This window comes from Sebastes umbrosus, chromosome 15, assembly GCF_015220745.1.
Source record: "Sebastes umbrosus isolate fSebUmb1 chromosome 15, fSebUmb1.pri, whole genome shotgun sequence".
Lineage (NCBI taxonomy): Eukaryota > Metazoa > Chordata > Actinopteri > Perciformes > Sebastidae > Sebastes > Sebastes umbrosus.
The window spans coordinates 8181075-8197717 of NC_051283.1; the positions used below are offsets into that span (position 1 = coordinate 8181075).

At 40.1% G+C, this 16643-nt stretch overlaps 1 protein-coding gene across 4 annotated transcripts in view; it reads left to right on the forward strand.

Moving 5' to 3' along the window:
• LOC119502726 (collagen alpha-1(IX) chain-like) overlaps positions 1–16643 on the forward strand; it is a 34106-nt gene that overhangs the window by 14814 nt on the left and 2649 nt on the right. For 2 of the 4 annotated variants that reach the window (XM_037793878.1, XM_037793877.1), the window contains exons 9-38: positions 211–300; positions 437–472; positions 2254–2325; positions 2417–2461; positions 3054–3089; positions 3200–3223; positions 3338–3391; positions 3558–3629; positions 4817–4855; positions 5036–5092; positions 6336–6389; positions 6652–6705; positions 6796–6849; positions 7932–7985; positions 8086–8139; positions 8233–8286; positions 8366–8419; positions 8738–8791; positions 10554–10598; positions 10749–10802; positions 10888–10941; positions 11113–11166; positions 12086–12157; positions 12263–12298; positions 12410–12454; positions 12558–12590; positions 13333–13479; positions 14973–15027; positions 15130–15324; positions 15806–15892. In XM_037793878.1, the coding sequence (XP_037649806.1) occupies positions 211–300; positions 437–472; positions 2254–2325; positions 2417–2461; positions 3054–3089; positions 3200–3223; positions 3338–3391; positions 3558–3629; positions 4817–4855; positions 5036–5092; positions 6336–6389; positions 6652–6705; positions 6796–6849; positions 7932–7985; positions 8086–8139; positions 8233–8286; positions 8366–8419; positions 8738–8791; positions 10554–10598; positions 10749–10802; positions 10888–10941; positions 11113–11166; positions 12086–12157; positions 12263–12298; positions 12410–12454; positions 12558–12590; positions 13333–13479; positions 14973–15027; positions 15130–15324; positions 15806–15892 (1834 nt within the window). Of the gene's footprint in view, positions 1–210; positions 301–436; positions 473–2253; positions 2326–2416; positions 2462–3053; positions 3090–3199; positions 3224–3337; positions 3392–3557; positions 3630–4816; positions 4856–5035; positions 5093–6335; positions 6390–6651; positions 6706–6795; positions 6850–7931; positions 7986–8085; positions 8140–8232; positions 8287–8365; positions 8420–8737; positions 8792–10553; positions 10599–10748; positions 10803–10887; positions 10942–11112; positions 11167–12085; positions 12158–12262; positions 12299–12409; positions 12455–12557; positions 12591–13332; positions 13480–14972; positions 15028–15129; positions 15325–15805; positions 15893–16643 lie in introns of those variants that run through there. The other 2 variants (XM_037793880.1, XM_037793881.1) reach the window with 2 other exon arrangements.

Here is a 16643-nt window from a genome sequence, read left to right on the forward strand (position 1 = left end):
GTTCTGTTTTATTGCTTTAAAAGTATAATATATCAAATAGTATTTGGTATAATGTAATATATTTCACCATTCGGGATAAATGATTTGATGAGTCCAATCCCTGAAGGTGTGAGTTTCCTAATTTGTTTTAATCATTTAATGAAACCTATATCCATAGTTTTCATTCAGTCATTTCACTGTGGTTTTCTGACTGGTTGTCTCCACTCTCAGCCTGACAAATCAGTCCAAGGCCCCCCAGGAGTCCCCGGCCCAGAGGGCCCTCGCGGCTCCGCGGGAGAAAACGGCAGAGATGGAAGAGATGTAAGTGTTTCCTCTTTCTTTTTTCTAGTAATCCCTTAAGTCCTTTTATTGTCTGAATCATTTCTATTAACACAGAGCAAATATTCTCTTTATATCTCTGCTTTCTTTAACAATGTTGTTTCATTCGTCTCTCCAGGGTCTTCCAGGTTCTACTGGCAGTCCAGGCAATCCTGTAAGTATGAAATGCTAAATGGTGTACTGACAAAAAAATACTTTGCAGGCTGTGGATCCAATCTCAATCTTTTTATGCGATACCTCAGAGAAAAGATTGACTTTATCTATGTGTTCAAGCATTCACAGAATTTCAAAACTGATTTATTACATTTTTTTTTTTTTTAATATTCTAGAGATGGCATTTTTTTGTAGGCCAACCCAGAAAATTTTACTTTGAAATTCCAAAGATTACGTGGACGTACAACGAGCATCGGTCAAAACAGTGAGGCGACACACACGAGACTGAACGTGATAGACAGCTAAAACCGCAATATCACTGTATATTTCACATGCTTGGCAGTAATGTTACCTGTCCAATAGGAATTTTTCCAGCTTATGGTCCGTTTTGATACCCAAAACCGAATGAAGCACCCTCCAAATCAAAGGACCGGCCGATGTTGATCCTTTTTTTCCCCCCCGACGTCAGCCACATTCCTATTTTGCAAGACGAGCTTCACTAGATTTAACTTTCTTTTTGTTTTGCTTCCGTAGAGTGTGTGTTCTGGATTCTGAGTTGTGGTGGGGTCTGTTCATTTGTTGGCGTTTGCGGTTAGTTGCACACTGTTAGCACTTTAAGCGAAGCTAGGGCGCATCATGTCACATCCATTGGATTTGCCCGTAAAAAAAAAACAGGCCCGCATTCTTCACATTAAAATCAATCTACAGGCTGATGGAGGAAACCCAGAAAGTCACGGAAGGTCTCATTTTTTAGGTTAGGTTACAACCTTCTCACACCAAAACGATTAAGATGTGTAAAAACGTACTCCCTTTTCAGTCTCAGATGCAATTCCACTCCATAATCGAAGCCATATTATTTGCTTTACTTTAGCCATTACTGAATGTTAGCTTGCCAGATTAATGCAACACATTGGCTGAATTATGTCTCTTGTCTCTCTTCCCACTGGGCTTTGTACATCTATTGGCAGCACATGACACGCATGGACACAAAGGATCAGCAGTTAGAGACAGGAGAGAAATTTACAGATGTGGAGAGCGTACTAAAATATTGTACTCAATTAAAAGTACCGTTACATTAAAGAAATTATACTCAAGTAAAAGTACTATAAAAAGTGAAAAGTGAAAGTTTCTGGATTTCTTCTTTCATATATCACTGTCTTGACAAAAAAGCTACGTAACTTCTCAGAGTAGGCTGCTTATTTAGACGACGTTTGCTAACGAGTACTCTCTTACTTGCTAAAAAAAGGCAAGCTTCAGTACTTTGTAGCCAAAAGAAAGTGTTTGCTTCTAGTGAGTCATTTCTTAGCCCAGACATCCCTCTCCCTACTTATGTCCTGTGCAAACCCCTAGAAATGAAAGAAATTGGCAGTCTGGTGAGGGAACCCGGCGATCAATGCAGTGAACTGGATAATGAATTTTATACCGTTTAAGTCGTTCTTCTTGGATAACACAAATGACGCCACAAAATGCATTTGCACTGATACATAACAGACCTGAAATGTTTTAACATTTGTTACTGATTGAACCTGAACATTAAGTGAAGGCAACATGTTTACTAGTGCCTCCGCCATTCATCGTTGCTCTTTTCCCGTCCAACCCACTTTGTTATCTGCATAGCCTTACACAAGCTTGGGTTGTCGTTGATCTAAGAAACAACGAGAGCGGCCCACCTCTCATTGATTAAATGTTGACTGTCACTGCCTTCTGCGTATCGTAGCAACGGTGCAGAGAGATGCAGGAAGAAGATAAAGCTGTTTTATTCCTGTTGTGTCTGTTTCCTAGGGCAGCAAAGGGGAGCTGGGGGAGATCGGTCTTCCCGGACAGAGAGGCCTGCCCGGCCTTCAAGGAGTTGGTGTAAGAAAACATCACCTCATCCACTGACACACACTCTTTTTTAATATCTACCAGTACTGTCTGTGTGTGATTGTGTGTTTATTTTCTGCAGGGCTCTTCTGGTCCAATGGGTCCCAGAGGGTCTGTAGGGGAGAGAGTGAGTATCTATTTATATCACTCTGAAATCATTCAGTTGTAAGAATTGTATTTATTTTTTTTACAAACATAGCCATGAAAAAGTCATGAATGTCATAAACAAAAAATCATAAATGGCATAAAAGTTGCAGTTTACAACCATGTCTGTCCAAAATGTCATCACTTCATCATTTTGTCCTGTTAGACATTTGTGCCTATGAATTCTTGAGTTATGGCCAAAAACGTGTTTTGTGAGGTCACCGTGACCTCTGACCTTTGACCACCAGTTGATCTTTGAGTCCAAGTGGACGTTTGCGCCAAATTTGAAGAGAAATTCACTCAAGGTGTTCCGGAGATATCACAAGAATTGGAGGGACATGAGGTCACAGTAACATTGACCTTTGACCTTTTAACCATCAAAATCGAATCAGGTCATCCTTGACCTTGGATATTTCTACTAAATTTGAAGACATTCTCTCAAGGTGTTCCTGAGATACCACGTTCACAAGAATGGGTCGGATGGCATGAATGGGCTGCCGTCGCCAACGCGGAGGCATATCATAAAAAGTCATAGTATAGTATGTCATATAGTAATGGTTACCTCTTGTCTGCAGGGACTTCCTGGCTTTCCTGGACCCGCAGGTCCTCCTGTAAGTTGAAAAAAATCTCTTAGAAAAGTAACATGCATGGAAATGACACAGTATGCGACCATGAAGAAGCGACCAATACTAATCTGTATCTCCTGTCTCTTGTTTCACAGGGACCAGCAAGTGAAGGACCCGCTGTATGTGTTGTTGCTGCATCTTCTGTTTTTTTCTGAAACATTGTTGAAATGCTCATAGATGACCTACTAATGTGCTGCCGTATTAACTGCTGTGTGTCTGTCTCTGACCACCAGGGACCACCAGGGAAACCAGGAATCCCAGGAGATGAAGGAAACATCGGACCCGAGGTCAGATTAACACACATTTTAAAGGACCAGTGTGTAACAATACTTGTAAACATAGTGACAAGTTTAAGATTTGTACAGTGTTATGCAACAGATATGTTCGCATATCAAATGCTTGCTTATAACTGTCTGATATCAAATATTATGAAAATATTTTCTGTACTTGCAGGGTCAACCTGGAGCCAGAGGGTTAGCTGGCATCGCAGGGCCTCCTGGCCTTCCTGGTCCACCAGGGCCTGTGGTAAGGACCAGAACTAACCCATGTTTTATTGACTACTACTAATTTATCATTTTCATACATTTCATACAATACACATATTACAATGTGTATTTTATTTTTTTTGTTTGTTCTAATTTATTTAATTTTAGATCTTCAATATTTGAGAACATACAGTATATGCAGAAACTGATTTTTACGATTATGATATAATACCTGATCACTGTGTTTGAATCAGACTCTTCATGCCAAAAATTACAAGTATATTACAATTAGACATGTATTGTTTAAATTTAAAAGCCTCTGAAACAGAGTGTAGACATTGGGAAGCTAAATTACTTCAGTGTCATCAGAGGCTCCTCATAGACCAAGACCACATAGGTCTGGTCAAATCTAAAATAATAAAGTGTGCAACTGATTGTGCCAAAGTTGACAAAACTGAATGATCAGTATATGCATGCCTTTTAAAGGTCCCATATTGTGCTCATTTTCAGGTTGATACTTGTATTTTGTGTTTCTATTAAAACATGTTTACATGCTGTAATGTTAAAAAAAAAACTTTATTTTCCTCATACTGTCTGCTGGAATATACCTGTATTTACCCGCTGTCTGAAACGCTCCATTTTAGTGCATTTCAACGGAATTGCAACAGAATTGCAACAGAATTGTGTTGCCTGGCAACAGTTTGGGTCCATGCTTATTTCCTGTCAGCTGATGTCATTAACATACACTGCAACCAGGAATTAAGAGGGACAAATTTAGAATGTTTATGTTAAAAACCATGTAATGGTCTAAATATTGTATATTTGTGACATCACAAATAGACAGAAATCCTGACGGCTTGTTTCAAACGCACAATATCTGAATACGGGCTGTGTGTATTTCTCTGTATATTGAGCGCTACGATACTTTCATAGTATTTATAGAGCACTTAAACCTGCTTTATAATATAAAAGACATGAAAATCTTACTTTTACAATATGGGACCTTTAATAAAAGCTCAATATCAGCCACATATTGACCACCTAGTAGAACAGGTGTAACCCCATACTAATTTCTCATCACTACTTAGACACTCACATACATTTCTTTTTGAGCTCAGATTTCCAATTGTGAAATCATGAGCGTATGGTGACGTTGCATGCTGCAGTCTCTTTACACATTACCTCTCTGGGAATTTCTGGGAAAGCTGTCACTGTGCTGTGTTTTAGGGACTGCCTGGTGCCACCAATGAGGGAAGCGGGGAACCTGTGAGTGTTTTAGTGTTTTTCACACTGCCAAATGTTTCCTGGATGCATGGCAAACTGGATCGGTGGCGGTGAATTTCTGATCAAATGGAGTTATTGGAGTTAAGAGGCTCTGCAGCAGCCATGTTTTGTTGAGTGTCTGACTGTCTGTTTAGTTTACTCTGTCCCATCTCTCATTCGTAGTGTCCTGCTGCCTGCCCTGCTGGCCGACAGGGGATGCCTGGGCTACCAGGGATGAAGGTGAGGAATGTCAATGTCTATAAAAAACAGCATTTCTTTTTTTATTACATAACAATTTCGATTTTGTTTATTTAGTTTTGTGTTGGGAACTGTTACCTCTATAGAACTCTCAGCAGTCAGATGACTTACAGCATTGAATTCATGAGCTAACCGCAAAACACAGACAACAAACTTGGACATAATAAAAAAGATCATGTGAATTTAGTAGTTTCGTAAGTTTAAATAGATGCTGTTTATTGTCCGACACAAAGTACTTTCTGAATAACCCATTAGCACTGTATTTTATTGCATGATGCAAAAATATTTAAATACAAAATAAATTTTTCTAGACTGAAATATCTCAAGAACTATTGGATGGATTGTCATGAAGTCTTGTGCACACATTCATGGTTCCTAGAAGATGAATTGTGATAAATGTAGTGATGCCTTAACTTTTCATCGAACACATCGTCGGGTCAAAATCTCCCTTTGTCCGATACTTTAGCTCATGACCAAATACCTGCAAAACTAAAGTCATTCCCAAAGTCATTCCCATCAGCCTCATCTTTACGTTTAGTGCTAATTAGCAAATGTTAGCGTTAGGGCTGCCCCCTCTTGGACGTTGAGTCAACTAGCCTGTAATTCTGGTCTAGTCGTCTAAGATTTCATTATTCGATTAGTTGTTTTCTATGCTTTTTTCATGCCAAATTACTTATTTCCAAGAAACTTATGAGCACATCTCTGGTAAACACAAGATAAAAAGTGGTGCTTTTGTGTGATGAAGTGGAGAAACTCAGTTTCACAGATCTGTCAATTATATCATCGAATCGATTAGTCGACAAAATCGTATGAAAAATTTCTTTGGTCGAGGACAGCCCTAGTAAGCATGCTAACTCGCTAAAATAAGATGGTGAATTGTTTAAATATCATCACGTTAACATCGTCATTGCGAACATGTTGAGCATGCTGACTTGCATTTAGTTTAAAACAGAGTTGTGTCTAAGTACAGCCCCACAGAAGTGTGCCTGTATAATAGCAGAAGAATGGAAAACATTAGGAAATGCACCAATAATTGCTTTGGAAAATGTATTTTAATAATGTATACATCCATTTCAGTAGGAGGAGAAACTCTGGGATACAATTAGACCTTTAAATCAAAGTTAATATACAGAAATCTTAAGCTGTGACAGTACAATCGTCAAATCTAATACATTTGTTGAAGAAGTTGCACACAATTGTTAATACGATTTATTGTTGCCTTCAGGGACACGCAGGTTTGTCTGGTGAGAATGGAAAAGATGGAGAACCTGGAGAGAAGGTACGTGAGAGAGTGGAAACAGAAAACTATCTAGTCAATGAGGTTCCTTCTTAATATCCCTCCTTTACCTTTTACACTTAACAAAACAAGGTTCCTCTATACCAACAGACTACTGTGTGAATTCCCATTTTCTAGTAACAGGTCATATGTATGGAAAGAGATTGAGAACCTGCACGAACATGATTTGATTGCAACCTATAAAGAGCCTAACATGATTATCTCTGTTCCTGCAATGTAATTAATTTGTTCTTGTTTTCCACAGGGAGATGCTGGAGAGCATGGTGCTCAGGGGCCACCAGGTCGCATGGGAGATGATGTGAGGAAACTTATTCCTCAGTCACAGCGTGTTATTACAGAACTGTATGTGACTGTGTATATATTTGAAAATGCTCTTTTGTCATTTTAGGGGCAAAGAGGGCCCATTGGATTCCCTGGAACCCTGGGAGAAAAGGGAGACAGAGTAAGTTAAACCAAAGTTTCATCACATTTTAGGAATTCTTATAACAAATACTAATATAATGACGCTTTGTCAACCCCATGGCATCACTTTTCTGTCTCAGTAAACACATGCTTAAAGGTGCTTAATATGGGATTGGAAAAATTTCTATTCTCTCTCATTGCTCACAACATTGCGTCGGCGAGCCGCAGCTAATGGTGCTAACTTGCTAAATAGTGCAAACAAAGGTGAAAGTGCTGACAGAGATAACAGTGTTCACCTGAGGAGGAACCGGAGGGTGGGTGCTACCTATCTGCGACGATGCCGTCGGTTGGAACAACGTTATCAGCATGAGAGCAGCAGTGCAGAGCGGCGACCGTGAGCTAGCCATTGGCTCACATGCACAAACATGCACTAAAAGCATGCGCGGCCGGCCCGGCTGTGTTAACAAAGCACGGAGAAATTCTGATTACAACACACACAGAGGGATAGGGACTTCATTCTCTACTCAGGTAGACATTACTCCTTTATATCTTTACATAGCAAGTAGTTGTTTGATGCTATATTAGTGCTCTGGATATCGAATTTAGCACCTTAAACGTTGTAAATTAAACAAAAACACTTGCTTAGGTTTAGGTAACAAAACCGCTATAGTTAGGTTTAGAACAAAACAACATGGTTGGGCTTAAAATTACTACATTTGTAAAGTGAAAATGAGACTTAACGCTGTGAACACGGGACATGAACGAACAGCTGATTGTAACTTGAAAGTGAAATTAAACGCACAGGACACGAACAGCGATCTCCTGGTTGAAAGTCTTGTTTGTTTGTGCTTGTTGGCCCCATCCACCAGCCCTCCCTCCCACTGGGTCTCTTTTTCACTCTTTATACCATGTTACCACACTCCTAGAGCACTTTCTCTGAGCGTTTAATATTGCCGCGGATGGGTTTACATTGTAGTTAATTGAAAGCCCGGTGCGTTTCATACAAGCGCTAAAGGGTGCCTTGTGCGTTGGTATCGCACACTGATGGGCGTGACAAAGCGTCGTTAATTTACTGCCATGTGATAATGAGATAAACATGTGTTACCTCCTCTCTGTTCACAGGGTTCTCCTGGTTTCAATGGCGTCCCAGGACCTACTGGCCCACCGGGCGGTCCTGTAAGCAGTCGTCCTCTATTCTTTGGCATTTACTCCAAGAGCACTAGGATGGGATGTAATTGAAAACTAACTCACATGTATCTCTGATCTCTTCTCTCAGGGTGTGGAGGGAGTCCGTGGACGTCAGGGTGTGGAGGGTCCCAAGGGCGACGAGGTGAGTTCTACAATTGAACTTCTGGACTATATTGCAAAAATATTATCTGAGAGACTGTTTTGGTTAAAAAAAAAAAACTTTGACTTTGATTAGGGAGCTGTGGGAGCTCAAGGAGAGCAAGGTCCTGTAGGGGGAAAAGGAGACGCTGTAAGTACGCTGAACTCATTCGTTCTTAAGCACTGTTCAGAGTGTAGCTGGGTTATAACTGTGTGGTGTGTCCTTACAGGGAGAGCCTGGTAAAGATGGCTTGGATGGAATTCCTGGAGTTGATGGAGCCAAGGTGATATATCTCTTTTTCAACAGCTTTTTGTTCCAATATTTAATATCATTACTTTTTTTTTAACAAAAATATACACATATTGAGTTTTCCCCCCCCAATATCTTTTCACTTTTTAATGTGTAATGCACTTCAATGCACTTAAATGCAGCTTAATGTTTGAATGCCAGATGTTATCTAGTCTTTTCTGTCAGGCATGCTCTCCATTATATCAGCAGTGGCCCACAAGCCATAATACTGTATGTACTGTAAATGGACTAATATATAATGATCTAATTCTATTCATTGTTATATTTGTATGCATAAACTTGTACTCAACAGGGAGCGCCTGGTATTGCTGGAGCTGGTGGTGTCAGGGGGATTGTGGGAATTCCAGTAAGTCCAACTTCATTTTCATTCATTGTGTTTCTATAGGCCTATATCAAAAACAGTTCATACACTTAACAATTATTGTCAGTTATACTATATGTGGGCGGCTGTTCAATCCCTGGCTGCTCCGGTCACATGTCGATGTGTCCTTGATCAAGACACTTAATCCCAAATTGCTCCCGAAGGCTTAACCATCGGTGTGTGAATGAGTGAATGAGTATTTCGATTAGATCCTGATGGGCAAAGTTGGCACCTTGGATGGAAGCCTCTGCAATCAGTGTATGAATGTTTGTGTGGGAATGGGTGAATGCTGACGGAAGACTAGAAAAGCGCTAAATAAATGCGAGTCCATTTACCATTTGCCATCCATATTGGTAATTATGATCGACGCAAGGGAAACTAGTGTAGGACAACTCCTCTCTGAAGCCACAGAGCAGGTCAGATCAATACAACATTAAAGTCAAACAACCAGCGAGAAGGACAATCTAATGCAAAGAGAGCTTTGCCTATGAGTGTGTGAGGTGAGAGGCTACAGATATGGCTTTAATAGTAAAACTAACTCTACAAACAGCACAATAGCATCATTATCTCCTTAAAGAAGCTGTGCACTCTCCTCTTTTATTTCCTGGAGAGAGATTTTTTAGATGAATTGCGAAGGCTTGCACAAACTGCACACTGGGGACTTTTACACAGTAAATAATTTGCAAGCCACCATGCGTTGTTACCGTGAGGCCCCATTAATGACATTTAAAAGGAGGTGTTATGTATATGTGTGAGTACTATGAATACAGATTTGTCTCTTTTTGTTGCCATGATCTTTAAAAGTCATGGCAGAGGTTTGTGTTCTACCTTCTTAACCATGCTGGTGGCATGGCTGTAGGGGTGGCAATGTTTGGTCTGTTAGTTGGTCCCCTCCTTTAGTCCAGACTGAAATATCTCAACAATTATCAAAGGAATTTCCATGGAATGTTATACAGATACGATGAATCCTAATCATTATAATGATCTCCTGACTTTTCCTCTGGTGGTGCCACCAGCAGGTTGACTTTAGTGGCTTTATAGTGAAATATCTTAACACTAAACTAAGATGGTGACCATGGTAAACATTGCACCTGCTTAACGTCAGCATGTTAGCATGCTGTGAGCGGTTAGCTCAAAGCACTGCACTGCATAATGTCGCGTTCACGTTATACTGGATGGGTGGTAAAGATGGGAAAGATTCCCATGTTAACGACTTGCTAGCGTTCACGTCATCAAGACGGTTGTATGATTAAAGTAGGCTATAGAGTTGGTTATTAGTAAAGGCCAAGTCGGACACAATGGAGCTTTTATTAACATTACGACTTAGAGGTTGATGCAAATGTTATTTATTTTAAGTCGGAAACTCGTAATTACGATGACTCTGATATGGCTTGAAAGCAGCATAAGTAGACTCAGAGCCACAAGTATGGCTGTAGACTCCCAAGTCATAGTATAGTATCATTAAAGTCATTAAAAATGTCATAAAAAGTCATAGTCATCTATTTTCTTTTTACACAAAATGCAAATTAACGAACTTTCCCTATAATAATATAAATAATAATGATGATCCGTTTTTATCTTCAGATGACATTACTAATAATGTTTTGAGAATAAATTAGTTAACATGTTGCTATGATGGTCATTTCTTACAGTAGGATGTTAAATATGTTTATAGGATGAGTGTTAATATACCTTCTTCAATAATACATTGTCTGTTTCTTTCCATATGATGTGTCATTGCTCCTAGGGGCTGCCAGGGAAGCAGGGCGTAGTTGGACCCTCTGGTGCAAAGGTAATTGGAGTCATCTCCTATTTAATGAGGCATGTCTACTTAGTGCATCCGAAATGTTATTGCAGCACTGTTACACTTCATCAGAACTCACTCAAGCAGACTGAGCTGATAGAAATTTGAAGAGTAACATAATCCTTGTTGTGGGTTTAGGGTGACACTGGTGATGAGGGACCCACGGGGCCAGTTGGACTTCCTGGAAAGACTGTGAGATCAGTATATTCATCTGTTAGTTTGATGCATGTGCTGTAAGTCATATTTTCAAACCCATCATCCATCTGTTTTCATGTAGGGTGAGTCTGGAAAAGATGGAGAAGATGGGAAACAAGGAGATAAAGGATCAACCGTGAGTTTACATTTACTTTTCTGTTGTTTGTAAGTCATTTTAAGGTTTCAATTCTGTTGATTTTGGTGTTGAATGGATTTTAGTTACACCTTTATAGAGGTTTCATATGCATCAATATTATTAAGTTGATATGTAAACTATAGTTGTGTTAACTCTGTAATCAATTTCCAGGGTGAAACAGGAAAACAAGGGCCAGTGGGGGTTGCAGGTCCTGCAGGCATCCAGGTGAGACATTATTGATATATAAGGTTTCATATACTGATAACATGGATAATTAAATCATAAGAAACCTTATTTGCACATGTAATAGCCAAATGCTTTACAAAGCAGTTCATGATCATGATGAAGAGAGAACCTATATTGGAAAAAATATCAAATGTAAAGATGTATAGAAGACATGTATGTAAAATACTGCTGTCAATTGATTAGAGTATTTGATCGCAATTAATCGCATGATTTTCCATAGGTAATCGCGATTAATCGTAAACTTATCACACTTTTCTTATCTGTTCAAAATGTACCTTAAAATGAGATTTGTCAAGTATTTAATACTCTTATCAACAAGGGAGTGTGCAAATATGCTGCTTATTGCAAATGTATGTATATATTTATTATTGGAAATCAATTAACACAAAACCATGAAATTAATATTGTCCAGAAACCCTCACAGGTACTGCATTTAGCATAAAAAATATGCTCAAATAATGACATGGCAAACTGCTGCCCAACAGTCAACAACAGTTGTCAGTGTGTCAGTGTGCTGACTTGACTATGACTTGCCCCAAACTGCGTGGGCATGTCTGTAAAGGGGAGACTCGTGGGTACCCATAGAACCCATTTTCATTCACATATCTCAAGGTCAGAGGTCAAAGGACGCCTTTCAGGATGGCCATGTTTTTCCTCACCAAAATTTAGCATAAGTTTGGAGCGTTACTTATCCTCCTTTGCAACAAGCTAGTATGACATGTTAGTACCAATGGATTCCTTAGGTTTTTTTAGTTTCATATGATGCCAGTATCTTCACTCTTTAAAACTGAACCCGCTGCAACCAAATATTGCAAGTTACATTAATGGGTTAAAGAAATTAGTGGCGTTAAAACAAATTTGCGTTAATGCTTTATTATCCGGTGTGTGATATTTCCAGGGGGACAAAGGAGATAAAGGTGTCACTGGTGCCAAAGGACTGAAGGGTCATACTGGACACAAAGGTGATCAGGTTAGAGAAATCTCATTTCACCAATGTTGCTCTCCACATCCATAATGACAAGTATCTTCAGCTGTCGTGAAGTACATAAAAGTAAATGTTCCATGTGTTGTCTAGGGGGATATTGGACCAATGGGACCAAAAGGAAGTCTGGTAAGAACTACTATAAACTGTATTTGCTTCAAATGTGTCTGTGAAGGACACTTTCACAGCCATTTCACCGGTCGAACAGTAACAAACTCACCACGTTACTTTTGTGCACAGGGGGACACAGGTGTAGGAGGAGATCCCGGGGTCAAGGGAGACCAGGTATGTGGAGCTGAGTTTTGTTTTGATACCTCATGTCTGTTGAAAATGCAACGTTTCTGTGAGTGGATTTGAAAGAAGTCAACTCATCTTTGTGTGTTTTCAGGGCCCTCCTGGTGTTACTGGAGTCAAAGGAGAGGTATTAAAAACTACAGTCTGTACTGCAGCTCTCACACTACATTACTGTTTCCAAACTGTTGACTAAGGATATTTTGACATAGAAATGGATAATTCCACCACTGTGCTATAACACCTGCTATCACTGGTGGCTTGCATTGGATGTGAACAAATGATATAAACTAGTTGAACTCCATCCATCCATCCATTATCTTCCTCTTATCCGGGGCTGGGTCGCGGGGGGCAGCAGGCTTAGCAGGTTAAGCTCATTTCGGCAGCTTGTATATGCTATCTCATTCTTTCGGTCACTATCCAAAGCTGATGACCATAGGTGAGGGTTGGAACATACAGTACCTACTTACCGGGACCGGTATATCGAGAGCTTTGCCTTCCGGCTCAGCACAGACCCTATGTGAATCGTCCAGAAAAGAGTTGTTGCATTTCGATCTGGAAGGGCGAGCTCGCTGGCGAGCGTCAGGTGGCCGGGCCTTGGCACATGAGGCCTGGCTGGGCACAGCCTGAAAAATCAACATGGAGCCGCCGTCCTGTGGACCCACCACTCACAAGGGATAGGCATTGGGGTCGGGTGCAATCTGAGCCGGGCGGCAGGCAAAGGCAGGGTGCTGACCCCCCCTGGCAACTAGTTGAACTATCTTGATGAAACCCCCACACACATAAAAGAAGCAAAGAATTAAGAAGTAGCAGTTTAAAAATGAATGGACATGGTTAGAATGTGATGGTAATTATTTATTTTTTCCTTCAAGCGTGGCGAGAAAGGCCTACGAGGAGCTACAGGAGACGAGGGCAGACCAGGCCAGTCGGGCCACGCGGGTTTGTCTGGTCCAATGGGATCCCGAGGGCTGGAGGGAGAGCCAGGCGTTCCCGGAGCAACAGGCCCCAGAGGTCTACCTGTAAGTGTTACCATTGCCAGCCTTACAGTACTGTATGTACACGCATCACTTTGGTTTATAATGAAATGCCTGCAAAGCTAATGACATTCCCATCAGCCTCAGCTGTGCTTAGCAAATGATAGCATACTAACAGGCTAATCTAAGATGATGGACATGGTAAACATTATACATACTTAAAGACACAGTGAAATGAAAAATGCATTTTCAAGTTCAAAGATTCTAAGATTGGGTCCCTGTGTTACTTGTTCATTTGTCTTGGTATATACTAAATATGTGTCAGAACTCATTTAAAAAAATGTTAATGACAAAATCCCTCTCTTTCCTCTTCCTGTAAATATGTTTTTGATAACTTGTCTTGAACTCAGGGGCGATTTATCCAATCACATGATTTGTGGTGATTAGTTAACCCCGCCCTTCAAATAAAACCACACTTAACCTTTAACAGCTAGTGTGGGTTGCTGGCAGAGCAATCATAGTAAGAGTAGAGTAGTATAATGCATTCATAATTCCTTATGGATATGTACTATTGTACATGCTTATGATACTGCATGAACTATTATAGCATACTATGAGTCCTTACTACAGTTGATTGTTGAGCTGTGTGTATAGATGAGTATGGTTAGTTATAATGTATTATAAACTCTTGGGCTGGGAGATATGGCCAAAATCTTCTAGCACTATATACAGTAGGTCATTTCATATTTCGATAATGATCATGATATAGCATGTTTTCTGGTAATTCAATAACAGTCTAAACGAAATAACCAAATGGTAAAGCCAATTTTTGTATACTCCTGAGTGAATTAAATACTTGACAAATGAAAAGTACTGAGTATTTTCTCATTTTAAGAACTTGAGTGCAAAGTGAACATAACAGTCTTAAGTGAAATTATAGAGAAAAATAAATAACTATAGGCCTAGCCTATATCACGATAGAAACGATATAGAAAAATATTTACAATAGACATTTTTTATATTGTTTTGAGGATATAAATCGTCATATTTCCCAGCCCTAATAAGCCCCATCAGTCAACCTCTAGTTTATAACTAGTCATATTGCACTATACAGTAGATGTGGTCTTCATAGAAAGTGTTACAGAGTCGGGTAATTTATTCATGCCACCCTGACCCTCCTGATCTAACAAAGTGTGTGAGCTGAGCTCTCCAGCTTCGTATCATGCTGTACTCGCTAAGCCACAGCCACTTTTTAATTATCCAATCACATCTGAAGGACTTGATTTAAATCACTCTTTTAGCTAAACCCTGCACACATTACAGTCACTTCACTGTAATTTTACCCACTGCATGTTCACATTGTCATTGTGGTGTGTCAACATTTAGCTCAAGACATGCCTGTCCAGCTACCAAGATTCAGTTTGTCTTCTGCTAATGCAGGGTAGATGCCTGATATCTGAAATTGTACAAATCTATAGTCTTGGTTGCAATAACCAGCAGTCTCTTTGCAGTGTTAATGTGTATTCATTCATTCACAGGGTCCAAAAGTGAATGACGATAAGCTTCGAGAAATGTGCTCAGCCGTTGTTGAAGGTGCAGTTTGTACACTTTCTATTGACCTCATCACATCCATATCTTCACTTATATTTAACCCACGATCAAACTAATCATGGCTACTTCCTGTTTTCCTTGTAGAACAATTAGCAGAGTTTATGAAAGAGTTTCTGAAGAAGCCAGCAGCCATCGGTTCGCCTGGTACTGCTGGACCAGCAGGTCCTCCCGGCGCCCCCGGACCAGCTGGAGCGGCAGGAGAAGCAGGGCCTCGGGGGTTGTCGGGCGCCAAAGGACATCCAGGCTTCTTTGGACTTCCAGGTGGACCAGGCAAGAAAGGTCAGTGAGCCTTTTTAAATTCATTCTACACTACTCAATACTGAACTCCCAACAAAGCCAGTCTGAAGATAACCAAAGCTGCAGCCCTCAGCAATCTTTAACACAAGTGGTTTGCAAATACTGCACGTGTGATAGATAAGCTGTCTGGCTGTGATAGCTTTATTTTCCTGGAGAACACCCAGAACTCATACAGTAGGATGTAGTGGCAAGAAATTAAGTGAGGCCTTTAGAGAAAACAAGGCAGTACGACTTTGTCTTCACACTGCCACAGCACACTGGAAGAAGTTCTGCAGAGCACTCTGCAGATGGAAGGGATTCACCCATGCATATCGTTATACAATCAATGATTCCCTAAACAAGGCTGAATCAGAGCGGAGTCATTAGGTCTCCTAATTATATCCCCATAACTGTGAAAACAGTATGCCTCTCCATTTCATCTCAGCATTAATTTGTGTCCTCTACGTGCTCTTCTGTTCCACAGGTGATGCCGGGGAAAAGGGAGATAAGGGAGATAAGGGAGAGGACGGCGTAGGAATCAAAGGAAGCCCAGGCGCACCAGGTGTACCAGGTAAGGCTACATTCTTGCTGAAAATGTTCCTCATTATTAACAACTGGAACTGAGATTTAACTTCTCCTCACTGTTTGTGTAAGGAAATATAAGGTATTATGATATTTCTGCTATGTGTAGATTTTCCATTTTCAAGAGAGGAAGACACTGTTTTTGGACATATTTGTGGAAACCGCTTCAAGCCTCTGGATGGAAGTTTCCCTAGCAGTGTTTGACTGACTTTTTAGGACCGACTTTGCCAGCCAGTCATTTCTGTTTACACTGAATGTTACTCACCAAAATTCTGTGTGTATCATGAGGTCCAACAAACATGCTGAATGCATTTCCTTGCAAAGTTATTTTTTGAAACATTTTAAATCCTGCATGAATGTCTTCTCTGCCTTTGCTGTTATTGCATGCATTACTAAGTTTCTGGGCATGTTACAGCCCCCAGAGATCAGTGGAATAGCATGAAAGCATTGGCAGAATTGTGTATTGCATCATCTGTGCAAGCATGTGCATGTGTTGGTGTCCTAATATGCATGCAAGAGACAAGCAAGTTTCGACAAACTATACTATGATTTTTATCACTTTTTTCGAAATGCTATACTATGGCTTTTTATCACTTTTTTCGACATGCTTTACTATGGCTTTTTATCACTTTTTTTCGACATGCTATAGTATGACTTTTTTATAATTTTATTGGAAATACTATACTAATAACTTGTTTCGACATACTGTACTAGGACTTTTTTTCCACTTTTTCAACACA